General features: G+C 39.2%; 1 protein-coding gene across 4 annotated transcripts in view; it reads right to left on the bottom strand.

The window, feature by feature from the left end:
• Positions 1-611: 611 nt before the first annotated feature.
• lrp8 (low density lipoprotein receptor-related protein 8, apolipoprotein e receptor) overlaps positions 612-26,726 on the bottom strand; it is a 226,393-nt gene continuing 200,278 nt past the window's right edge. The window contains exons 15-19 of one of the 4 annotated variants that reach the window (XM_021324304.2): positions 24,387-24,539; positions 19,018-19,416; positions 11,756-11,824; positions 6,194-6,384; positions 612-3,354 (exon numbers count right to left, since the gene is read on the bottom strand). In XM_021324304.2, the coding sequence (XP_021179979.2) occupies positions 3,316-3,354; positions 6,194-6,384; positions 11,756-11,824; positions 19,018-19,416; positions 24,387-24,539 (851 nt within the window). In that variant the 3' untranslated portion in view covers positions 612-3,315. Of the gene's footprint in view, positions 6,385-11,755; positions 11,825-19,017; positions 19,417-24,386; positions 24,540-26,726 lie in introns of all 4 variants that reach the window. The other 3 variants (XM_021324305.2, XM_012878066.3, XM_021324303.2) reach the window with 3 other exon arrangements.

Genomic DNA, 26,726 nt, shown 5'->3' with positions numbered 1-26,726 from the left:
AAGTTACGGCGCAGAACATGGGTGTAAGCTGCTTCTGCTCTTCCAACTCATAATTGTTGCTCATCAAAAAGATAAACATGCAAAGCCAAAAACCAACACTTTCAAGCAGTTCCAGGTTGAATGTTTGTAGATATTCAGTAAACGCAGGCCATAGCAGCAACAAAATCTGATAAAGTTAGAATATAAATACTGCCAACAACAAGATGATGGACAGAGATGTGCTTCCTGGGAGCTCTGTTATAGGGAAAAGGGTTCAAAAACTTGGTTAAATTTGCTGAGTCAGGTTTACTATTCCATAAAAACTTATTATGGCAGGACTGTATGAGAACACGGCTAGTCAGCTGCGCTGCGTTAGCAAGAGCTGAACATTTTTCCCCATTTGCCACGCCATTACAGAAAATGTGTACTTCAGGGCTGAGTGGGAGGGAGAATATTCAACAGTGAAATGAGCAAATTGGAGTGCTTTTACCTGAAATACTTCTCCTTACATTTATCCCTAATGAAACAAATCTCTAATAGGACTGAGGTCCGGGCTTTAGGATATCAGAATCCAGATTACAGACCAAGTAATTTTCTTGTGTTGCAACCTTGCTTTCTTGCATTCCAAACACTTTTTTTTTTGCATAGTTTCAACCATTTAGCAATAATTTGAGAATAGGCTTTCACCATCATTCATCCACCTACTCTGCACCAGTACCAGTGACAGCCTAACGCTACCACCACCATGCTTGACAGTTGGTACAGTACTATTAGGTCTGAAAGCTTCACCTTGCCTGATCCACGCATGCTTCTTATCTTTAGCTCAACCTTTATTATATCAGACCATAAAACCTATTCCTAAAACGGATTTGGCCTTTGAAAAATGTTTGGCCATGTTGATATCTGAACATCTTAATAGAGGCTGAAGGTATTAATGTTTGAGAAGGGGTTAAGTTCTTGTTCTGCACCCACTTAGTCCATGATGATAATAAACAGGCTTCACTTTGTTTTAGTCTCACCGGTTCCTGTGCTGTTCTTGAACATCTTAAACGATCCAATTTCACTTCATTTGTGGGTCAGATGATTAAAAACCTGGACACAGCTTGGTCTTCTATCCAGGCAAACATCCAACACACACATCATAAGTGGATTTGAAACGGATAAAGGAGGGTAGCGTTAAACTTCTGGAACGGGCCCCTCAAAGCCCTGATGATGCTGAGAATTTGTGGACAATGCCGTCAGTTCTGCCGATAAGAGTGGCCAAATATTCAACCAGAGTTATAGAGAAGAATGTGAATAACTGGACAAGAATTATTCCAGTATACCAGAACGCCACAATACTGCTGGAAATTCAGCTAAAGATAATATCTACTACCATTTCAAGAAAACACCTTCTGTGTGCTCTTTCCTCTCATGTCTCCCCGCTCTGGACTCATCAGTTATTTAAAACTCAAAAATATGAACAAGAACAAAAGGAGAAAAACATTGAAATCCCTGAATATTAACCTTTTCAATTAACCGTTCAGCAAATTCAAGATATCAGCCTGTAATACTGTACGCAAGCACGGGAAGATCGTATTTTGCAGGTTATTCGAGTTGGACCTTGCAAGAGAAAGCACGTTTTGGCCCTGCATATCTATAACAAACAATTACTTAGACTTCTTAACAATTAATGTGGAAGACAAACCCTTAATGCCTACATAGTCAAGTAATTGAATGATGTCCAGGATAAGTGAGTTGCTTCTTGAAACAACTAATTCGCCATTCCTATAATAACAGCCTGTAGTTATTTACAACTGGAACGTAAAATGAACAATTATTAGCGTTTTCAGTGGGAATAAACGCCATCTGACTCAATGGGCTGGAAGCATGTTTGAGCCAATGGAAGATTTGCTCTTTATGCCGGCTCTCACGCATCTATCTCTGCAATCAAATCAGTGCGCCAGGCTCAGCCAAGCCTGATATTCTACTGATCTGCTGACACAAAACCCGAGCGAGCGTTCGGTGACAGCAGCCTGTGATTTCTTTCAAATGCGAGCTGTTTTTCCGCACCATCTCATCCAGCTGCGTTGGCAGGAAGGCTGCCACACCAGGAGCAGCACTGGGAAAACCAGTGCTGGGAAGTCATACAAACGGAGCCAGTGAAGTTGCAAGATTAACTAGCTTTCAGATTAATCCAGTCAGATAGAGAAAATCCAATATAATACTAACTGCAAACATGTTTGTTTTACAGTAAATTATTATGCCTCTACGATTATTTCACCATGAAATCCGAAAATGCAAGAAGAGGACATTCTGTTAAAATCCTACAATATTGATGTCTTTTGTGCATAGATGCTGCAGATTCCTGACTAAAACAGTCACAGGAAGCAAAATATTAACGCCAGCATGTGCAAACAGAAAAAAAAAAAAATGGAAGAAATGTGTGAACTCTACCGTTCATCACAGTTAATCAAACAAGCCAAGCTCATTATTGACTCTGTGCATACTTCCGATACAAAGAGAGGGATTACCCACAATCCATTGCCCTTTCTGCCCTGCTGGTTTTTACCTTGAGGCACAACCGTCTGGAGGCACAAATTAGCCAATTTTCTCAAAAAAAAAAAAAAAAAAAAACTCCCTGTGCAACTCTTTGACCCCAAAATCACCTCCAAACAGCCAGACAACCCCATCCATTTTTCTCTTTTCTGTCCCCTTGACTATATTTAGCATTACAATACGTCAGTAACAAATAATACATGGCCTTCTCCCTTCAAAATAGTAATAATAAAAAAAGGCGAGTAAAGTTGCAATACTAAAGAAACCAGAGAAATAACAACATCCTTGTCTTCTGCGGCACAGTGCTGCATACACTCACAAACTTGATCAAGCGATCCCGCCTTTAGGGCTACGCACTGACAGAGGCTGATTACATATTTAAAACTTTTAAATAAATAAAACAGTCAAAACATGAGACCACTTCTGTGGTGGCCATCTTATCCATAGCCATCTTTCTGCACAATTTTCAAATGAGGTTAGTGTGAAGGGTATCATCTAGCAGCATTTTCACACACGGCTACTGTTAGGAAGCAGCAGAAGAGGGAAGAGAGGAGTGGAGCAGAGGCTACTAGGCTGATACTAATGAAAGAAGAAGCAGCTAGTAATGGTAGTAGGAAAGAAACAGAAGAAATGTATAGGCTATCCCTGCTATTTGAAAAGGGGGGAGTCAAAAGGGGGACTCCATTTCATTCTCCTCTGCGTTGTACTGGCCTCATTGTAGTGGTGCGGAGGCTGTGCTGAGGGGAAAGGACAGCAAGGGACTGAAGGGGGGGTGAGCAGGTTGCATCCCCCCCACTATCAGGGATAGCCATCATCCTCCAGACTGAGTGCCACGCGCTGCAAACAGCAGATAAAAAGATGGTTACCACAGCAGGCTGAAGGAGGGGAGAAACAGAGCGACCCAATAGAGTCTACAAGGAAAACTGCAATCTTTATCTTTCTTCTGGTCTTTAGTATCACCCCCTCCCCCCCCCTCCCCTCCTCCCCGATCTTCCCTAATTGTCGTAGGAATGCTCACAGCTGCAAATGTCTGGCCCACATTCTACCAGGCGGATTTCTTTCGCTGCCTGACTTGCCTCCGACACGAGAGGCAAGAGAAGTTAAGCAGAGACAAAGAGATCAACTGTAAAAAAATAAAAAAATAAAAATCAAACACAATGAATGAGATTTCTACGGAAATATAAATATTAATTAAGAAGCTGGGAGGACGAGCGAAAATAGTCGCCTCTCTCCTGCTCCTCACTGAACACCTCTCTTCTGTCGACCTTGAATTTTAATCGTGCACCTATTTTTTGTCTGTGCCTGTGCGTGTGTAGTGTGTCACCGTGCCAGGGATACCCACAATTCTTCCCCCCCCCCTTCTGCTACAGAGCACCACAAAGAAATCAGTGTTACCATGCCAACCGATCAAAGCACGCCACTTCCTTAGCCCTCGATCATTTCGTTTTGGCCGTCCTTAACAACCTAAACATAGCCTACCATATTAAATGAGTGCTGTGTTTTTTTCCTCTGTGTTTCAGAGGATTCTTCCACAGTTGCATCTCAATAAATTTTACTATTTTTGGTCGGTTAATTCATTTCACTAATTCGGTTCAAAATGTTAACCTCGTATTATATTGATTTACTACACAATGTTTCTCCAAACATTAGAATATATGCATTCAGGGCTCCGTTTGCATAAAGTTCTGCACCGATGCAGCGCGACATGGAGGAGATCAGCCTGTGGCTCAGTCAAGTTGTTATAGAGGCCCAGGTTGCTTTGGTAGTGCCCCTCAGCTTGTTTGCACTGTTGAGTCTGGTGTTTCTAATCATACTATTGACAATACCCCCATAGACTCTATGGGATTTGGGTCAAACCAGTTTGCTGGCCAAACAAGTACTCTTCATTAAAGCAAGTTTTGGTACTCTTAGGAGTTGGGATGGTGCCAAGTCCTGCTGGAAAAGGAACTAAGCATCACCAATAAGCATGTCAGCAGAGGAAAGCATGAAGTGGACCAGTACCAGCAGATTATATGACTCCCTAAATCACAGCTGACTGCAAAAAAATATCATACTGGATCCCAATCAATTTGGATCCTGCCTCTGTACTCTTCTTACATCGCCTGGGACCCAGATTACCTAATCAAATACAAAATTCACTCTCATCTGAAACATGGACTGTTTTTCCGTAGCCCATGTTAAGATGCTTATGATGTCTCTGATTCAGGAGTGACTAAACACAAGGAATGGGACAGTTGTAACCCATGTCCAGGATAGCTATGTGCGTTGTGACTCCAGCCTTGTGAATCTCCCCCAGACTGCTGAAGGGGCTTGCTTCAAAACAAAGCTACTGTGATCCCTATTGATTGTGCACGGTTTTCAGCAAAATGTTTTTCATTTCAGTCAATTTTTAATTAGATTTCCTACATGCACAGCTCTGTACAGCCAACATGATTCTATAGCAATAATCTTTTGTACCATACTCTCCGTATGGAGGCGGTTAATGAATGTCTGCTGGACAACTGTCAAGTTAGCCATCCTTTTTTTTTTTATACATAGTCATAACATTTGTATGTTAAAATGCCTGTTAATTGGTCTCATTTTAAAAAAAAAAACAACAAAAAAAACCCAGAATTTTAGGTTTCCATTAGCTGTAAGCCAAAACTAACAGAAATAAACACATGGAATACATACATCACTCTATGCAATAAATCTATATGTAGGTTTTACTTTTCAATTTGAGTAGAGAAATACTCCTTCTAATGATGGCTTACTTTATTGAGATGCATGAATAAATTGTTAGCAGGATTATTAGGAAATCCATTGGCCTCAGCAGGTAATCAACAGGCTAGCTTGTGGGCTGAGTGATGAGGAGATTAATTGTTACCGGATTCAAGCATGGAAAGTAGAATCAATTTAGTGTTGGCCTGTCTTTCGCCCTGATTTGACCTTCCTTTATATGCTTTGAGATTTTTTTTCTCAGTCCTTACAAATAAGACATGGACAGTTGAAAAGTCCTCGGTATCCTTTGTCCTGCTTTCAAAGAACCCGTAAAGCTAACACACTACCACCACAATAATGTCCAAATACAAAATTAGATTTTGCATAATGAAAACAGACAGTGCTTAACCTTTGGTGTCTCACTGCTTGGATAATGTTTTTTTTCTTTTTTGTTATTATTTATTTAAATTACTTGCTCCCTGGCTTTATATGACAAACACCTAGTTAATCTGTAAAAAACAATAATAACAAAAGCCCTGCAGGCAACAGCTCCTTCTGTGAAAAGAAGATGAGTTTTGACAGGAAACACAATGAAAACAAGGTGCATCAACCACAACTTAAAAACAAATGGGATGAGGGAAATGGTTGGGAATGTTGTGTAATTGGAATTGTTGCTTAATGTGAAGTATAATAGCCCATGGATGGCTTGGGAATGTATAACTGGATCTCTCAGTGACTTAAAAATGGTGTCTGAACTGGAAGTGCGCCTGTGCGAGCCTGCTCTCTATTCCCACTAGGGAACCTTGTGCATCCTCCCGCTTCTCAAAAATTTCAAAAGCCCTCAGTTTTCCACCTGTTTTGGCCCTCATTTGCCACTGGAAAGCATTGGCGCCCCCGAGTACCAGTGAGAGTTGCTATCTGTGACTCCGCCCCCCAGTGGGAGCGCTATGAACGGTTGGCTGTGACTGCCACTCACTGGGGGGTAAACATGGCCGATGGAGTCGCTGTGCCGTCCGATGTGGATCTCGTCGTCGTCGTCCTCTGTGGTCTTGCGGTACACGGGGTTGTCGAAGTTCATACTCTTGGTGTTCTTGCGTCGCCAGTTGCGCCAAACCAGGTAGCCGCCAGTGCAGAGCAATCCGATGACCACTGTGGCAAGGATAGGGACTGCATGTGTTTAACACACAAACAACAACAACACACGGCGGGAGCGTTAACACAGCCCAGGGGACACGGAGCGGCGCTTTAAGCACTAGCACAGACATAAACACAGCTTGCATTGTTTTATCAGGTGAAGGCTCACGGTTTTCTTTTCTTTATTTCAGAGTCAATTATAGAAGCCAGCTATCCCAAAGCAAGGCATCAATTCATCTTTTTTCACTGTTTAATAAAAACACATTCAATGCAACATTTGTATTTTTTTTTCCTGTGATTAAATGAGAGTTTTGAAAAAAACTGTGGGGGGCTGGGGGGTTGGGGGGGGTAATTTTTCTTTACTAAAACAAAAATTGCACCAATAGAAAATATGGATGAAATTGAATCTAAAAATCTGTTTTGCAAAATTTTTATTCAAAAACGATGAGCCTTCATAGTCATTTCACTACAGTACAGTGCAAACATTTTAAAAACTGACCCTAATTTATTTATATTTTGCCTTCAGGAAGCCTTTTGACGTAGGTTGCATCTTCACACACTTTCTGTCCAATTTTGACTGTGGAAGGATTTTATTTACTGTTTGTTTGAAAATGGACACATGGAGGACCAAAAGAGAAGTGCCAGAGCTAAAATAGAATTAGAAAATAATTTAAAAACATTGTTACCCACAGAGGTGGAATATAAAAAGCAGATGAGAGGACATGAAAAATACCTGGGTAATACCATTAGTAATAAATTATTCTTCAGTTGATTATGAAATGTTTAAGATTTTCAGCTGATAGGTCTTTGTAATTCACCTTGTGTAGCATCTGTTAAAATGTTACAGTGCCTTGCAAATGGATTAAAACCATTAACATTTTTCTCATCACTTTTTCTTAATATTACAACAAAAAAACTTCAGTATATGTCATTGCCGTCTTATGTTTTATACCAACACAAAGTAGTATCTTTTTGTAAATTGGAAGGAAAAGGATACAGAAATCTCCATAAATGTGGTGTGCATTTGTATGTTACCACTTTAATGCCACTGCTGAAGCGATATACTACTTTCTTTTTCACAGTGGAGGGCTGCATTGTTAATTATTTTTATACGAACAGCATTTTGCATGTAGATGTTCCATTTTGGTGTCAACAGACCAAAGCAACTCAACAAATCTGTTTCCCTCGTCCACTTCGTGGCTTTGGACAACCGGGACTTATTTCTTTTAACAAAGGCTTTGTTCAAGCCTCTTCTCTATAAAAAGGTCAGATTTGTGGAGTACCAGCTGTTCTGCTAACAGATTGTCCCATTTGAGCAGTGGATCTCTGCAGCCCCTCCAGAGAGTCTTTACGGTGCTTCTCAGATCAATGCCTTACATGCCATCCATCTTTTTAGGTGGGTGGATAGGACTTTATAGGTTTCCAGCAGGGTTGCACAAGATTTCATAAATATATAGACATAGAAATATCAGTTTGTGAAATAATAATAATCATAATATTGCATGGGACTGTGTGAACTAAAATAATAGTTGGGTGCTTTATTCCAAGAGTAATAAGTTGGCCTGCCTTTGCGATATTCAGCCTGGAGGAAGGAGTTTTTGCACAGTAGGCGGCCACACCAGATATAGTTTAAAATGTTCAGGATGTTAATATTTTTAATATCACACAGCTCTAGTTTACAGTTGTGCCATAATCTTTATTTTTGGGTGGTGAATTGAAAATTGCTCTGTGAAATCCTCAAAGCTTAGAATATTGTTTTTTAGCCCTTATATCTGCAATAAACTTTAACCCCGACATATCTGCCGGGATCCTTGGTCTTCATGATGGCGTTTGTTAAATAATAGTTCCTGACAAATATTCAGAGAGCAGCTGTATTCATATTGAACGGACGGAGCAAATTTATAAATTAAGTGACTTCTGAATGATTGCTCTGATGTTTTACTTATTGATATCCAAGTAATGGAGGCTTAATACAAATGCCTGCTTCACTTTTTAGATTTCTATTTATAAAAAATAGTTTCGAAAACCACATATCATATCCCTTTCACTTGACAATTATGCATATCTTTGTGCCTTATACATAAAACCTGAATGAGATGCACTGTAGTTAGTGGTTGTATCCACAAAATTGCAAAAAGTCAAGGGTTGTGTTTAACGACGATGGTGCCAGATCTTTTGTGCTTTCAACCATCTTTCTTTGTGTCATTAGAGTTAACTAGATTAACAAATAAAGTAGATTCATCTAAAATGACCAGTTACAAAGACAGAAAATGAGTGAAAAAAAAACAACAAACGCCCAAAAGAAAAAACTCTGAAGGAACTTTAAAAGTCTGGATCAAGATGACTTAAAAGCAAATTATTACAAAAAAAAAAAAAAAGCTATGGATCCAGTACTGTACGTCCCTCCTAATCTCACAGAATGATCAAAAACATGTACACATAATCCATGCATAATTTATCTCAGTGACTGCCTCAATTCAGCATCATAAACGTACTGTAAACCCCATCCTTAGTATGCACACACACGTCAATAGGGGCAAACAAAGGTTGTGATATAAAAAACATTTAGGATTCAGTTCCTGAGGCAATTGATTTAGCTCTTGTTTTTTTTTCTTTTAATAAAAGCGCCGCAAGGTTGCTTAGCTGTCATCAGCACATTATCCCGGTGCTCCATTTGGGATATGATTTATAATTTTGTGCTCTCCTTGACTGAAAAACGAAACTGTTTCAGCAGACGGTCTGGCTGTGGTGTTTTTTTTTTTTTGGACAGGGTTATTAGAGGAGAATGGAGAGGGGAAGAGAGGGAGGGGATGGAGGGCTTTGAAGGATTTGAGATAAGCGCCGTCTCTCTCCACTCATTACCATATTGGCGTTAATGCCCAACTGCCCTGCAGAACCGACATGTGTGTGTGAACAGGGTACGTATGAGAAACTAACAGACGATTCAGTGCGAGAAAAATAGTTATGTTTCCGTATGATAATATGTGTGCTCACACCATTAGACGTGCCTTCATCCCCTATGGAAGCCCTATCTAATTGCACTTTTGTTGTACAAAAGACACTTGAGATCCCAGTGTGACTAAATCCATCTTTGTTCTTGTTTAAATGCATATTTCTAAAGAGAAAAAAAAGCATCACTTCTTTTTTTTTTTTTTTTTAGAATATTTTACTCCAATTAGAGAGCATTGTATCAGCCTGACTTCTGCTAAATACTGTTAATCAGGGCTGGGATGCCTCCCTCTTATGGAACAGTGGGTGGTGCATTACTGGAGAAGAGGGTAGAGTGAGGGCTGCACAAATCCCGGCCCTTGTGGACTTCCAGCAATAATTAACGTTTCAAAGATGCCAAAAATGTATATTGAGGGATTTGTAGCAGCGACGACTGGCAGAAGGACAAAATAAAGGATAAAGTTGAAAGGGTTAACGGTCTCTCAGGGGTTATTTTTTAATGAGCTCACGTCTTCACTGTTGAGGATAAAACGAGGAACAAAAAAAATTGCGTGAAAAAAAAAATCGTAGCACTCCTGAGACTTGCACAACTATTCAAAATTAGAAATGAAAGAGATGTCAATTAGCAGCATGTTCTGGCACTAAAAGGTCATTATTTGCCCATTCATCTCTATTCTCAGTAAGTTTTCAGCATGAAATTATTATACATTTCCAGAAAATATGATTTTCATTTTAATGAGAGCTAAAAGAATAGAATAGCTTCATTAAACTGGTAAATTTTTGTTAATATACACAACAGAATGGTTTAATGGTGATCTCATAATATATAGCCACCTTCACATTTCCTGGCACCTCTGCTGAAAAAGTGTAAAAAAAAAAGTCTTGAAAGAAAAAACAACATGTTTATATTATATATTGTTAGTCTTAAACTATATATTAAATGTCCTGCCTAATTGGACTGCCATTATTCAATTAAAACAAATATATAACTTTTAACAAAATTATTTCAATTATTGGACCCCTCTCAATTCTAATTTCAAATAATTCTCTATGTATAGAGAGGTGTATTAAATATTCCTATTTTCCTTGCTCTTCAATATGGGAAAGAAAAGCAAACATTATATTAAATTAAGGCAAATCTGTGTTGATCTTCATAAGTCAGGAGATGGCCCCAAGAAAATGTTGACTTGCTAATATTTGCTCATTTCTATGATCAGATGAATGTCTAAATACCAAAGGTTCTAAAGTTTAACTTTCCAGCAAACACACAGTGAGGCTGATGTAAGGGAGGTAAAAAAAATAATCCCAAAGTTACTGTAGAACTGCAGAAGTCAACAAACAAAGAATTTTTCAGGGCTGTTTACACATCTCTCCCAGGATGGCACATGTGTACACGTCTGTTTAAAATACTGAAAAAGTGCAGTAACTTCCAAACGAAATTTAAACTCCACACTTTAAAACATTTTATTTTGTATGCATGCTAACGTCTAGGGCCTCCCTACTGAAGCTGCTACCCCCGCGACCCGACCCCGGATAAGCGGAAGAAGACGGACGGACGGACGCATGCTAATAATTAAGAAAAGTCAAGCCTTTTGTTTCTTTTATAACAGATTGAAGCAACTGTATATCATTTGTCAGAGCCCATGATTGACATAGATTATTAGAACATTATGATCACAGCGGGAACATGAATCTAATGTAACAGCTGGACCAGTGTGATGACTAGGCAAATTAGTTCTCCATTTCTCCTTAATAATTGCTTTAGGTTCACATTACAAAGACCTAGCCACTAATTTAATTTTAATAAAGCTTAGCCACTCACTGACTGACATCCTTACCACCCTACAATTCTAATAGGAAGCCTGAAATCAAAGCAAGTCATTTTTTCTTGAAATTAGTATATTTATACTTCATTTGAGCAGCTAATTAAGACTATTTGCCAATGGAATGACTATTTTTTACCCATAAAATAAGATGATTAGATATCATGCACTTGAAATAAGATGATGGAGATGAATTGTTCTTATTTTAAGTGCAAAAATCTTATTCCATTGGCAAATAGTCTTATTTAGCTGCTCAAATCAAGGAAAAAATACACAAAATTCAAGAAAATTTGACTTACTTTGAGTTCCCTTTTTGCAGTGGGGATAACATTACCGCTCCTTTTGGTTGCTGTTAAAATATTCAATATCCAGAAAACTCTGCCGAGCCTAATGGGAATTAAAAACTGTAAATGTCCAATATTTCGGCTTATTTTTGATATATTTAAGAATAAGTATTCCTCTCACTCATGCATAACATCCATGATTGTGCACATGCAGCCAGAAACACAAAATGCCACATGCACAAAACAGTTTGCAGAACGTTTCATACAAGCAGAGGTGTACGAGCAAGGAGGGCGAAGCAGGCAGGCAGAGGCAAAAAAGACCAATGTGGAGAGGTAAAGCATACTCACCAATCGGAATGACTATTCCCAAAACAGCAACTGTGATGTTGTTACCGATGAGGTAGTGATCACTTGCCGCTGGGAGGAACAAAAAGATAAAAGTAAAAAAAAATTAGCTGGAAGTTTTGCTCAACACCAGAATGCCAAGAACCTCTTAAAGAAGAGTTAGAAGTTTGTTTGGACAGAAGGGCATCCCTCTACAAAAGCATATTTGCACGATAAAAAGATGGGCAGCCGTACTGTGGACTGTTTTTTCTTTTTTTTTTTTTTTTTTACCAGCATGTGCAATGAAGTGTAGATGAATCATACCAGAGAATGCAATAAAAATGCAATGAGATGTTTTTATACAAAAACAGATAAAAAGCAATATGAGAAAGCAATGCGTCTGAAAGTATGTGAACGCGGTTCCAAACTAAATTTGGGTTTAGGATGCATCGAGTAATTCACGCCATATTCAAAAGCTGCTGAGAGGTTCCAGATGACCTTGAGCATATATGAATGTAGACTTTTTTTATTTTATTTTTTATTTTTTGCTGTTTCACCTTTCCTTTTACAATAGCGATGCAAAACAAAATCAATGTATTTTAATGAGGCACGGGCCGGGACAAAAGTTTCATAATATGATGAACTTGTCTGGCAGTAAACTTGAGAATAATAACCATAGCAAGGTCATGTGCATGTCAGATTTTGGACACCCGAGGCCACCCGCCGTGGAAACACAAAGTTGTTTTGATTAGACCCATGATTCTACGAGGACATTTCAAAGGGACCTGAAGAAAAGCAGTTGAAAGGCAGATCAAATTTATATCAGGAGAAGGCAGACGTAGCTTTGCAGAACCCAGAAAAGTCTGGCTTCTCTAGCACGTTCTATGGTATCTCATTTGATGAATGAAATGTTCTTCTTTTTAAATGAACTGAATTTATATAGCGTTTTTCTAGTCATACTGACCACTTAAATGGCTTTACAATATAGCCAAATACACCCAATCACATCCATACATCGATATACAGATCGGCAGGCAAACTGGGGTTAAGTGCCTTGCCCAGGGGCTCATCGACATGTGACATGGAGAAGCTGGAATCACACCCACATCCTTCAGATTACAAGCCAATCTACTCTACCCACTGAGGCACAGTTTCAAAAGTAGCAGTTCAGGTAACCAGCCCGTGACTAATTCCCAACATGCTTCTGAATTTCCCCCTTACTTTCAGCTCCTACCCCAACAGGTTGGTACCGAGCTTTGGTTCTAACCCCTCTCTCAATCTGTCTATTAGCAGCAGGCTCACGGTTTACCAAAGTGTGATCAGATGGCTAGAGTAAAGTCAAGTGAGGAAGATTAGCAGAAGAGATCACAGCGCTGGCTCTGCATACTGATGGGCTCCTTCTAGAAAGAGGCTGTGAAGTTCTATGCATAGCAAAGGCACAGATGGCATGTGATGGATGAAAGACACATTATGTTATTAAATGCAATCATCCAGAGAAAAAAAAACAAAAAACACTTACACATGTACACACATACACATGTCGCTCTAGTCGGTGCACCAAAGCCAGCGAGTCCTGGGTCAGCGGATATGATTTGGACTTTTCTTAAAATACGACTGATGTCCAATTGGTCTCTTACACTCTTAAAAGGCAGATTTATAGAATCGTATTAAAGAAGCTGTTATAAAAGAGAGAGTCCTGGTCAGCAAATGCAGTAAGAAACTGTGAGAACTGCTTCATTCTCATTAAGACTATAATTGCTGGAAGGATTTTTTTAATTTCAAAAAGACTGTAAAACACACACAAAAAACACGTCCTAATACATATGTGGAAATATATCCACATTGTTTTATTCAAATTTGAAAGCAGATTCCTAAGACTTTTTTTGGGGGAGAAACACCATAGCAGACTTTCAGATTTCATGAAATAAGCCTTGATATCTTACTTCTTAAGGAAGGGACTGAATGCAAGAAGGGAAAAAAAGTTATTTAACCTCCATTATATCACCTTGGTAAATAATTACCTGTTAGCAGATAAAGGGAAACGTTAAAGTTCTATGAGAGCCAAAATGTTGCAGACTTTGCTTACATGCCATTATCTGTGAGCTGGCTTTTCCTAAACAACTGGCTCTTCCACGCCTGATGATGTCTGCCCCAGTGCAGCACATGTACAACAGCTGATGCTGGCAAACTTGACAGTGCTCACCGAGTTGAAAATTATAACTTACGGCTCGTGGGCTTTTACAGACACGTCTTGTTCGTGCCCTATTTTTTTTCTTTTTCTTTTTTTAACGTGCGTCTCTCGTGTCGAGCATTTGTGGTGCAGTGAGAAAGCTGACAGCTTCATAGACTTTGAGACAAACACCATCTTGCATCTCTGGTGCTCTGGAAAACCAAGGCCCCAAAAGTGATGCAGCTGGCTTACTTTCAAGTTCCTGGAAAATCAATTCCACTCTGGCTTTGTTTCCATCCCATCAACTCTTATCTCTGTAACAGTGTCCTTTTTTTTTCCTAGTCACCACCTACATACGTTTAAAATATCTGCAGTCTCTGTAATATCCCTCCCTTTTACATTTTATATTTTATTACTTACTTATTTCCAATCTGTTTTTTTTTTTTTTCAGTCAAGTCTAAACCAGCTCAGAATGTCTGTCGGTTAAATGTTTGTTTCTGCTAATCAGTCTTCAAAATTTAGTCTTGGATTTTTATTTTAATTAAATCAAATAATCAAGATTTCACATATGATACAGAAGCTGGTCTGCTGAATGCCATTGACGTCCTTGTATGCTTTCCGTTTTATCCTTTGGCCAAAGTCCACAGGCAGCTGTTATTGCACTGAAAGTGCTCGTGACCCTATTTTTAGTGTGATTTTCCCAAGCGCTCAACCTCCTTTCAGTCATAGCCAAGATCCGTTTCTCCTTGGCCATAGCAGAAAGTGCGTAGAAGTCACATTCACTTCTTGTGTTTGACTCAGAGAGGGACATCAATGAACTCGGCATGGTTCTAAAAGTGCTTTTAACTTAGAAAATACATTAGAATTTTATTTTTTTATTTATTTCAGACACATAAGTATACCATAAATGAAAATATATGTCCTTGTAACATAAAAAAGTGTGTATTGGCACACCCTCCAAAACCAATTTACATTGGACTAGAAAAGAAAAAAGAACAATTAAAAAAGTAAGATGGGGGAAATAGCTTTATGTCGAAAGAAATCTGAGCTTTAGACTTGCAAGGATGCAACATTTGGGTGAGTTCAGTGTGATATAACTTGTATCACACTTTTTTCAGTGAAGACTGCCCTTTTGATATTCGACTTTGAGCAACATTACTATTATCATCATTGTCTCAACTATTGTCAGTCGGAGGATTTTGTGACATGTAGTAGCCAAGTTGCAGTTGTCAAATACATTCAGTGACCCTAACTAAGCCTCCAATTCCAAGCATATAAAGAGTCTGATGATTAAGAAAATACTGCATAGTAAAAATTGTGAGAGGAAAGATTTGTGAAGTGCATGCTCAGTCACAAAATGCAGTATTTATTATTTTATGGAATTTTACACTAGGCGTGTAGACACTATACATTTCTCTCTCTCTCTGTCTGTCTGTCTGTCTGTCTGTCTGTCTGTCTGTCTGTCTGTCTGTCTGTCTGTCTGTCTGTCTGTCTGTCTGTCTGTCTGTCTGTCTGTCTGTCTGTCTGTCTGTCTGTCTGTCTGTCTGTCTGTCTGTCTCTATCTATCTATCTATCTATATATATATATATATATATATATATATATATATATATATATATATATATATATATATATATATATATATATATATATATATATATATATATACATACTAATAAATAAATAAATGTTAAAAAAAAACATTGCTTCACACATGAAGAACTAAAGCATATTTTGTTAAACGGCAAGTCCTGTGATATAAAGAGGGTTAGAAAATCTACAGCTTTTTAAAGAATTAATCCTTCTACACATCACCCAGTACCCCATGCCATGTCAGCCAACTTAAAGGTCTGGCACATGGTTGCAAATTAATCTTCAGAGATTCGGGGTGTTTGTTAAGCATAGTATTCACCCAATAAACCTCTCAAAACAATAATAGAACCATGTATAACAATTCAGAAAACATTTTGCTCACTCTCTGTCCAAAAATGCCAAGTCATACATATCATGAATGCTTTAAGCTTTGAAGGACCTCTTGAAATCTCTCTGCTTAGGGATTCCCTCCTCAGCTTCTCTATCAGTTTCCCATCACATCTCTGGCTGGACCAATCCAGCACGTTAATATTACATCCAAAGAAACGTGAGTAAAATGAGAACATTACTTTTAAAGCTAAATTTGTCAGACGTATGATTCATTTTTGCCTTAGATCTATGTGCCTGTTCAAACCTGTTGCTGTGTTATTGCTATGGATTTTTTGACTTGGTCAATAAATCATCAGCAGCCTGGTTCTGCTGGAGATAACAGAACAATGCAACGCGTACAACAGAGGGCTACATATGTAAAGAGACAAACCTTTTTTTCTTCATAGGTTGTAGAATTAAAATACAGATATGCCTAAATGTGTGCCAGGGTTAGTAAAACACAGTATGGAAAACTAATCACTGAAGTGTCTAATCCTAACCTTTAGGAATCTGGGAGCCAGCTCACATTTTATTGCCATTAACTAGATTTAGCGCTAACAAGGAAAGAGTGTCTGCGCTCTTTCCTTGTTAGTTTCCACTTGCTGGCTGCGCACGGGTAGTGTTTATGTATCCGGTTAGCTTAGCGGTTAGCTTAGCAGTTAGCTTAGCGGTTAGAGGTTCATTGTAGCTCCGCTGCTCTCACCGTAGACCTTGAACATGGCTGAGAGTCGCAAGAAGCAAACCGTGTTGATGTTTACGAGAGGAAGAGGAAGGCCTCAGTAGAAAGAAATAAGACCGGAGTGGATTTGGGAGATTTTTAAGACGCGAGCCCCCTGAAGGGCAGAAGAGCAGTGATTCAAAAAGGGACTTGGGGAAACTTCCGGAAAAATTGCTGACCCAAGCTTTAATAAGTAGGTAGCATTTTTAAAGAATTGAAGCCAGAGCATTTTCCCTTCTGAATTTGACATTATTTTAAAAATTTCACATTAATCTCCTTTGGAGTCTGGAAATGTCGCATCAAGCAAAAAGTTTCAAAGTAATATATTTATATATATATATATATATATATATATATTAGGGCTGGGCAAGTTAACGCGTTAATTTCGCGTTAATTCATTAGACTATTAACGGCGATATTTATTTTATCGCGCATTAACGCATGTCAGCTTTCAGTCAGTGTCAGTCAGCAGGCACGCTGACTGCAGCGCGCTGTCACGGCAGCCCTCCCGCTCCCCCTCCCCTCTCGTACATGGCTCAGCGGCGCCAGCCAATCAGCACGCAGACTCAGCCTGGCCCGCCCGCTCAGCTCTCACACAAACTTAATACACAAACAGCTGAGAGAGAACGCAGCAGCGAAAAAACATGAACAGAGGAAGTAGCACCGTTCGGCTTTATTTTAATACCGTAAATGAAATCAAGCTGTATGTTTTGTAAAAAGCCGGTTCATTTCAGTGGAAACACAACAAATTTATCTAAGCACGTGAAAAAACATGAAAACGTCGAGCCCCAGAAACGGAGAGAGGAGACGAAACTTCTCTCATTGCCCCGACAGACCCACAGACTGACGTCACTGACTGAGGCGTTTCAGTCCTCCATAGAACATCCAGGTAGATCAGTGGATGGATGGATGGATGGATGGATGGATGTTACTGGAGCCCACACATAACATGTAATTAAGACCTTGAAAGAACCCAGTACATATATTAAAAAGTGTTATTTAAGATAAGATAACATTAGCTAATCCTTTTTTTATCCCACGACGGGGAAATTTATAGGATTAAAGCAACAGGCAGGTGCACACAACACAGACAAAATTACATAAGGATTGAAATATATAAGAGGTGGATTAGCGAAAAAACACTGAACATTATTATTATTATTATTATTATTATTATTATTATTATTATTATTATTATTATTATTTAATTGAAATAATAAAATAAAAAACACAAAACCCAAAAGGTCAACAGTTTCATGATACATCAAGCTTAGGGACTGGCTAATATACAGCAGGTCAAAAAAGGCCATATTTTGGCTGCAGTGCTTGTTCTCTTATGAAGAAAAGATCAACTAGTGCACTAAATTCAATAGATGGGTTGAAAATATCCAGTATAAAATAAGTGCTACAAATGTTACAACACTTTTGTTCATATGGCAGCAGAACATTAAAATAAAAGTGCTCTTTACACTACTTTTGAATTCATTCTTGGAGTTTGTAAATACAATGCGATTAATCGCGATTAATCAGGGCGATTAATCGCGATTAAATATTTTAATCGTTGCCCAGCCCTAATATATATATATATATATATATATATATATATATATATATATATATATATATAGTCTTATAAAATTAATTCTATGAAACTAATCTGAATACTAATCTTTTATTTCTGCAGTCAAACAAAGAAGAGGGAATATGAGGACAAGCAATGACTCCTTTGGCACGCTGACAATCAAGACAAGCCCACATTAACATCTCAGTCTAACTCGATCGCAATCAGACTTTCCAATCAAAAATCGTACATGATCTGCAGCACAGTGAAACCTTGATTTAACAATTTTCGTTTCTCCTTCCAGATGGGACGGCTGTCTCGTCACTTTCTGAGCACCTCACTAAAGTGTTTTAGTCTGCTTTCTCCCAGTCCGGTTAAATCTGACTGGTGTCTGCACGAAAACGTTGCCAGTCCTCAGGAGTGAAAGACTGAAGCAGAAAGAGGGAGAGTGAAGGGCAGAGATAGAGAGGAAAAGACGGAGAGAGGCTGTCACAATGCGAGGGAGAGTGATGAGCAGCGGTTGTGGAAAATTCAGCGAACTATCGTTTGTTAGGCGTTGACACATCCGTTAAGAGACTGGTGACGAGGGACGAGGAATAAGAGGGCCGGGAGATTTACTGGGGAGGGATTGGCTGTGAATAGGTGAGAAAAAGAGGACAAAAAGAGGTCACACAGTGGATAGACAGATGGTCAGAAGGAGAGAGGAAGGAGGAGGGAAGCCAGAGAAGAGAAGGAATATTGGTTTTTAGGTTCCTGCTGCTGTAATGGCGGGTGGTAATGATAGTGTGGCTACACACACACACACACACACACACACACACACACACACACACACTTTGTCTTCAAACACAACCCTGTCGACCAGCATACATACCTCTGTGGGAGAGGTTAGCATTGGTCTCTCTTTGGATGCTGTCTGGGGCCACTGGTCCCAGTAAGGGTGTTTGGCTGGCCAACTGACTGGTGCTGCTCAAACTGGCTGTTTCTGTGCCCGTGGCGGCTTGTGTCACCGGTCGCTCTGTACTCCTGCTGCTTCTGGAGGTCTGAGGAGGCGTCGATGTCACGTGGTGCCTGGCCGTGGACCTCGGTGGAGTAGCAGCAGAGGTGGTGGTAGTTCTTACGGTTGTGGGAGTTGTGGTGGTGCTGGTGCTGGTGGCAGGCGTGGTCGTTGTTGTAGCCGTCGAGGTTGTTGTTGTTGTAGTTGTGGTTGTTGTGGTGCTTGTTGTGGTGCTTGTGGTGGTTGGGGCAACTGTGGTGGTTGTTCTGAGTCGAACTGGACGTGGAAAAAAACACATTCATAAATAGTTTTTACTTTAGAGAAGATAAAACAAAGAACGATATACACACTCCCTCGACTGTACATTTAGCATTTTTTAAATCACATTGAAATAATGAGTGTATGAAAATACACAAAAAAACATGGTTTTGAGGTTATTTAAAAATCAATTGGTGACCAGTATTACATATTATACTTCTTATAATATTGCATCCCGTAAATTGTGCTGTAACAATGAGTACTTTGTGCATATTTCTTTTAACTAAATAAAGACACCTTAATTTAGTCTTTGTAATATTTGTAATGTGGCAAAAATGCACTGAACTATAAGGAGGTGTAAGAGGGTGCTGCAAAACAACTGCACAAAGAATATCTATGGAGTTGGCTTTGTGTTTTTTTCCATAGTACGGTAAGCTGCTGCTTAATCGGGTAGCATAAAAACCAGTAGCTTATGTAAAACGTACCATGAGGGTGACATGAGGAAAGTTAGAGTACAGGCAAAACCAGATTTTACATAGGTTGTATGAAAAATCCACATGACATTTTTATCCACTGTCTGCCATTGAATCAGATTAACTTCTTCTTGTTTTACACTGCGAAAAAGGGAAATAAAAGTAAGAAACTTTTTCTCCTTGAGTTGAGCAGGTAAATAAGATTATCTGCCGAAGTAATGAACCCCCACAATAAGATAATTATATATGCTGTTTGAAATAAGATGATGGAGATCAGTTGTTCCTGCTTTGAGTGCCAAAATATTAATACGTTTGCAGATCATTTAAACTTAGGATAAACAACAATATTTCCATGTGTAATATGCCAAAACAACAAAGAAGTTTCTTTTTCACTTTGTTCAAATGTATTTTATTTATTTATTTAAGTTTAAAATTGGTTTGGTAAGATTGTCTTATAAACTGTATGGTACAAGCTAAACATTTTCAGTACAACAACATTATCACAATAGTTTGCTGGGGCCTTTGTCCATTAGAAAGACCCATTTGGGCTGTAGCTGTAATTTCCTGGTTGATCTCTTGAAATGTAGCGTCATTGTTTCCTCACAATGTTCTTTCCTCGTGTTGAAATCTGTTTTGTGAAGCGCACTGGTCCATGCTGCAGCAAAACATCCACACAGCATGTTATTTCCACCCCATGCTTCACACTTTCCATGGTGTTCTCAGGCTTGTAAGTATGTAACAAAGGTCATTATGGTCAAATACTTTAATTTTAGTTTCATCAGACCAAAGCAGGACTCCAATACCTTGTAATCTGGCCTTTTCTATTGTTTGTGGAGTAATAGCATTTTTCTCTCCGAGTGGGCTTTCAGCCCATGCCATACTCGTTTTACTGTGGTTAATGACAATCCAACCAGCATTTCAGAAGGGCTTTTGATGTTGTTCTGAGGCTGATAAACACATTTTGCACCAACTGTTCGGCAAAAATGAACCACATATGTGGAGGTCAACAATTGTCTTCTTGATATTTTGCCTTTTTTTCCCCAGTTTTCCCATTTTGTCATATAAAAAAGCAGATTGCCACAAAAATATCCACAGGTACAAAATTTCTCAATTTAATTCAAATGTTGTCATAAACTATCAGAAACCAATAAAACCATTACTACATATTCTGGGGTTCCCAAACCTCTTTTTAGGCGTAGTAATCTTGGTGTTTCTACAGCTTCTACAGCTTTTCAGTGATGATTAATTAAGCAAACTATTGTCAGACGTGTAATATAAAGAAAAATTACACGAAAGAATAAAGTTTGCAGTCAGTTACGGAGCCAAATGTTCCGTATTGCCCGCTAAAAATCTTCTTTTTAGATTTTTTTTTTTAATTTTCAGGTATGTTTACTGCTGTAGGTTTGTGTTTGTTTGTATTTGTTGCAAAACCTAAAACCTTTTTCATATGTTTTGAGTTTCATAAAAAAAAAACATAAAATAAAAAGGGTATGGATGTAGTTGTTTGCTATAAAGTGTATAATTCAGTTAACTACAACCCTGATTTTAAAAAAAATGTCAGCAGTAAGAAATGTAGGTTTGTTAATTTAAAAGTACTTACTTAAAGAACTTTGAAAATAAAGTGTTCAAAAATCTAAGGGACACTTTTTAATCAGAGTATAACATCAACTGAGTTAAACTTCTGGAATATTGATCTGGTGAGTTAAATGGTAGAGGGGATTGTTAATTGGTATCAACTGTTTTAGTGTTTATGAAATTAACAAAAGGGGCACCAATGAGACGACTCCAAAAGCAGGGATAGTTTTGCAGGTGGAGGCCACAGACTCCTCATTTTTTGACTGCTTTTCAGCAGTTTTGCATTTAGAAGAAGAAGAAGAAGAAGAAATCTTTGTCATTGCAATTGTACATTCCAATGAAATTTGTCTTTTGCATGTAACCCATCCCTTAGGGAGCAGTGGGCAGCTATCACAGCGCCCACTGCAATCTGGGGCTAAGGGTCTTGCTCAGGGACCCACAGTGGCAGTCTGCAGGGATCAAACCAGGTACTTGCAACCTTCTCAGAGTGCCAGCGTGCTGCTCTAACCACTAGGCCACCCCCCTAAAGGACCCGGAACTCTGTGTCTTAACCAGTCACTACTGGTTGCATGAGGCGATGCCCGGACCCTACTGAGGCTGCACAGGCGACCCAACTCCACCAGGATGGTACATCAACACGTGCCATTGGGAGTAGGTTGGCTGTGTCTTCCAGCACAGTCTGAAGGGACAGGAAGGAAATTCCAGGAGAGAGCCAGTTGCTCTAGGAGAGCTGAACAGGGCCATCGGAAGACCCATCAGCAGGACCGTTTCTGCTCCTTTCTGAAAGGAGGAACAGGATGAGTACTGCCAGAACCGTACAAGGTGACCTCCAGCGGGCCACAGGCAGTTTGTAAAGCAGAGGGGGAGACACCATCAGGACGAGATGCTTTCTTTCCACTCAGATGCTTGAAGGCTCCGTTGACATGGTCATTTTTGATCTTATGTGCCAGCACAGATGGAGAGGAGGGGGTCGAAGAGTTGTTGGTGGGGGCTCAGGGGTGGGTGTAGAGTGGGGGGGCCTTGGTGTGGGAGTGAGGTGTGAAACAGAAAACAGGTTTAAATCTTTCACCACCAGAAGCAATAGCTTCTAACGACCCAGGACAGTGATGGGTGGGTCATTGATTTGCATCTGCATCAATGCCCTTAAAAACAGCAGTGCGAGCCACCAGAATTGACAAAGACTCATGGATAGGTGTTTTCAAAAATAACAGAGTTGCCTCTAATTTAAACCTGGATTACTGAGCATTTGCACAGGTATGAGGTTTAATGGTTAAAGCCAGCAAGACATGATAATCTTTCATAAAAACTTTGCATGCAACCAGGGTGAACTACTGACATATACATTTTTAAAAAGTCAAATAACGTGACTATGCATCACCATTTATCAGTACCATTTAGAGACCGATCCCCCAAAAAGTAATTTCCCCCGCGAGGGCTTTACAAAAATTAAAAGATAAAAACCCCCCCAAAAAAAACAAGATACAAAAAAAAAATAAGTTGCATTATTTATTATTATTATCACTAACCCGTTATATGATCACTTATTTTGCATGTGTATTATTTAAGTTGTGTGTTTGTGTTTTTAGATATTGCTTAAAAGCAGCGCACACATTTATAGCAGCAAAAAAGACACAGGTGTTGCAAATCTTATTTTAACGTACTGTATAATAAGTGAGAGCTCAGCAGCAATATTTGTATTTCAAACAAAAATCGGAAGCTTCCTGTGTGTGTGCGCTCAGTCCCCCCCCCCCCCCCACCCCTCCTAGAGCAACTCTGAGTGATGGCCCACATACATCATAATCATCTCTTTCTCCCTTTTCCCTGAGTCAGCTCCCTGCGCCTCACCTGCTAAAATGTGATGTGTGGAAACAGAGCGGCTCCATTAAGGATAACAACCCCACAAATGTTGCGGCTCTATCGAGTCAGTGGACGAACTGAGCTGTGAAATAGGGTCAGTGAAATAATGGAGGTGTGCTGGGGACACGCAGGAAGAATCCCTGACCCATTTACCGCGACACTTTCCCATTCTTTGGAGAAGTCTGCTTTTTAAACACGTCACAATCAATGCAGTTACATGCATGCATTGCATTGCTTAGAGCCAACACTAAAGCCCACTGGGTCTGGTTAACAGAATTAGGATTTTTGATACGTACGAAAACAAAAAGGTTTTAATGTAAAACCCACTGATATAATAATAATAACAACAATAATAATAATAATAATAATAATAATAATAATAATAATAATAATAATAATATATTATTAAGAGAAATTTAGCATTTTTTATTTTCTATATAATGCTCTTTGAAGCAGAAAGGTTTCTGTTTTACATGTTTTCTTTTGTTTCTGTGTAAAGCACTTTGAGTTTGAATGATGCTACTTAATATTTTTTGAGTACTGTAAAATGTAATTGCAGCAAAAATGGATAACTGAGACAAGATGGATGTAAATACTGTAAAAGAAAGATTAATTAACAGAACTATCTATTAAGGGGCAGTTATCAAAAGATAGCTGCTCCTTAATAGATAGATGCTCTTCTCTCTGCTCCTTTTCATTCAATATGCATCAATGTCATAGTGTGTGTATGAATTTTAAAGTTATTTTTGAATGAAATGAATAAAAAAAAATATGTCCCTCAATCTTTAAAAGCTTTGGTTATACTTCCTGTTATCATTCCACTGAGGAGAGGCGTCTCACAAAATACACAAGAGTCAAAAGACGATCATGTATTAGAAAAACAAAATACAAATTCAACTCCTAAAGGAGGCATTGTGAGGAAAGGCAAACTCCATCACCAACTTAATAACTGTTCGACCAGACCCTCCATCATCAGGTGACTTTAATTACAGCAGAGCAGATCTCCCGTGACATTATCTCGCACAGTTTCCTCCATTAGGTGGGCCCCAGGATGGTGTGATTTATCAGTTTGAAGTGACATACCTACAGCACAGCGTCTCATGTCTGGTCCGAGCTCCATACCGTCAGGACAGGCACAGGTGTACTTCGGAGAGTGGTCGGTGATCTGAGGAGCCTTTAGACAGAGATATTCGCAGCCGCCGTTTGGTAGACTCCCCATGTTGCAGGTGTCAGGGGCTTAGGGGACAAGCAAACAAAGAAAAAGAGGATTAAATGCCATGATAACTGAATTTGATTTTTTTTTTAAATATCTGATATTTACTGGTTTTCTGCTTCACTGAGTAGCAGAATGAAATCTCAGTACTATTTCATCCAAACATTTTGATGTGGTCCATTGTGCCTGGATGAGCGCCGACAATTTGGTGGCGTAATACAACATCATAAGAAACGTGGATAATGCACATTTTTAAAACAATGCCGAGCAGAGGTTGGTAGATGGGGGAGTTTGGGGGGAGTGTTGCCCTAGTGGTTAGAGCAGCGCGCTTGCACTCAGAGGAGGATGCAAGTACCCGGTTTGATCCCCAGTGCCTGCACTCTGGGTCCCTGAGCAAGACCCTTAACCCCAGAACGCTTCCTGGGCGCCGCACATGGCAGCCCACTGTTCCCCAAGGGTGATGGGTTAAAAGCAGAGAACAAATTTCGTTGAAATGTATGTTTCAATGTATGTTTCAATGACAATAGAGATGATATTACTATTACTTATATTACTATTACTTACTAGATATTTTTAACCTAGGGTCAGACATGTTAGATATGTAGTGCACAGCAGTTAATCGGTGCAGGGCGTTGGAAAACTATTTATGCCAGCATGGCACAAACAGAAACCTAAGGATGCCACACATTACTGGCATTCAGTGTGATAGGACATAGGAAAATGGTCTGGAGTCTGGAGAGCATTTGTATTCTCACTCTGCTGAGTCAATGCTTTGTGAAACATGTTTTAGAGCTGTAATTATTTTGGTGTTTGGCTTCTCTAGTTTTTAACATTTTCTTTTACCCGTTCTTTGCTAAATGATCTCAGCTTTAATGTAGGGCATCACTGACTAGTTTTGATCACTACTTGCCAGAAATTCTCAATTAAGACTTCAACTCTGCCTTTTTAACATGCGTGTGGCATGATGAAACCATTCCATTGTCGCTCTGTTGGTAGCTTTAGAGTTGCTAACCCAGCTGGACGTTGAACCTCCATCCCAGTTTCAAGTCTTTTAGGGTTTTGTTTTTGTGAATGACCTGCATTTAGCTCCAAAAATCCCCATCTTCCCTGACGCCACCATGTCTTAACCAATGGAAATGTGCATTCAGAGCGACGTGAAGTGTTCGTTTTCCTAAATACACACCTTTTGGCATGTAGACCTGAAAGTTATGTTTTGGTCTCATACAATCGGAGTACCTCCTTCCACAATGTCCCAAGTTTTCAGTTTAGATTTGGACGACATTAGCATGAAAAGAAAAGGAGTCGTGTAGTTGGAATTCAAATCCATGTCTGCTCAGCTCTCCAGCTACTTTATGTCCAGTTCAAAGCACGAGAATCATAACTTTAAACTGTTTCCTGTATTTCTTGGTCTTCATGATGCCGTCTGTTCACTAATGTTGCCGAGCAACAGATTTTATTTGACCAGAGTAAAGGGGGCTGGATACAAATACAAAACACACTTTTCTGATTTTTTTAGCATTAAAAAAACACAACAAAAAGTAGACAACCATGTACTATTTTCTTTCCACTTCACAAATCTGTGCTTATTTGTGTTAATCAATTAAAATCCCCCAAAAATACAGTGAATTTTGTGACTGTAAAGTAGCAAAATGTAAAAAAAAAAGTTCAAATAGTCATCTTACTTATGCAAGGCAGCGTGAAAGTGCTCATGTGCAGGCAAAGGTGCTTTTAAATATTCTACACATAGATAAAATATTTAAATGAACTCTCTTAGCCGTCAATGCAGGCTCATGAAAAATTGTATCTGTGCTTGTCGTGTGGCAAAGCACCTGAAGTAGGTCAGGTCGCGGTTTTTTCGACCTACTGATGTGTTTTCTTGCTTTATAGATCTGTGCCCGTTTTCGCAAAGATTCTCAGAGAGCTCCTATCTTAGCCTGAAAAAATCCTACCAAGGAGTTTTAGCTTGAGAGCGATTCAGATCGCTGCTGTGAGCGACTCTGAGGAAGGAGAGGACAGACATTTTTATCTGAGTGAGTAGGTGTGGTTGACCCCCTTGCTGGGTGTGACGCTGTCTTTTAAGAGCTGTGATTAGCTGATAGTACAAGAAAAAACAACAAAACATAAATGTGCTACTGGTAATCAAATGAGAGAAGTTGCAATTAGCAAAATTACTTGTTTGTCACACAGCATCAAAATGTTTGAATGTACCT

Source organism: Fundulus heteroclitus, chromosome 9 (assembly GCF_011125445.2).
Source record: "Fundulus heteroclitus isolate FHET01 chromosome 9, MU-UCD_Fhet_4.1, whole genome shotgun sequence".
NCBI lineage: Eukaryota > Metazoa > Chordata > Actinopteri > Cyprinodontiformes > Fundulidae > Fundulus > Fundulus heteroclitus.
The sequence above is the reverse complement of the archived record's forward strand: the minus strand, read 5'-3'. Positions and strand labels throughout refer to the sequence as shown.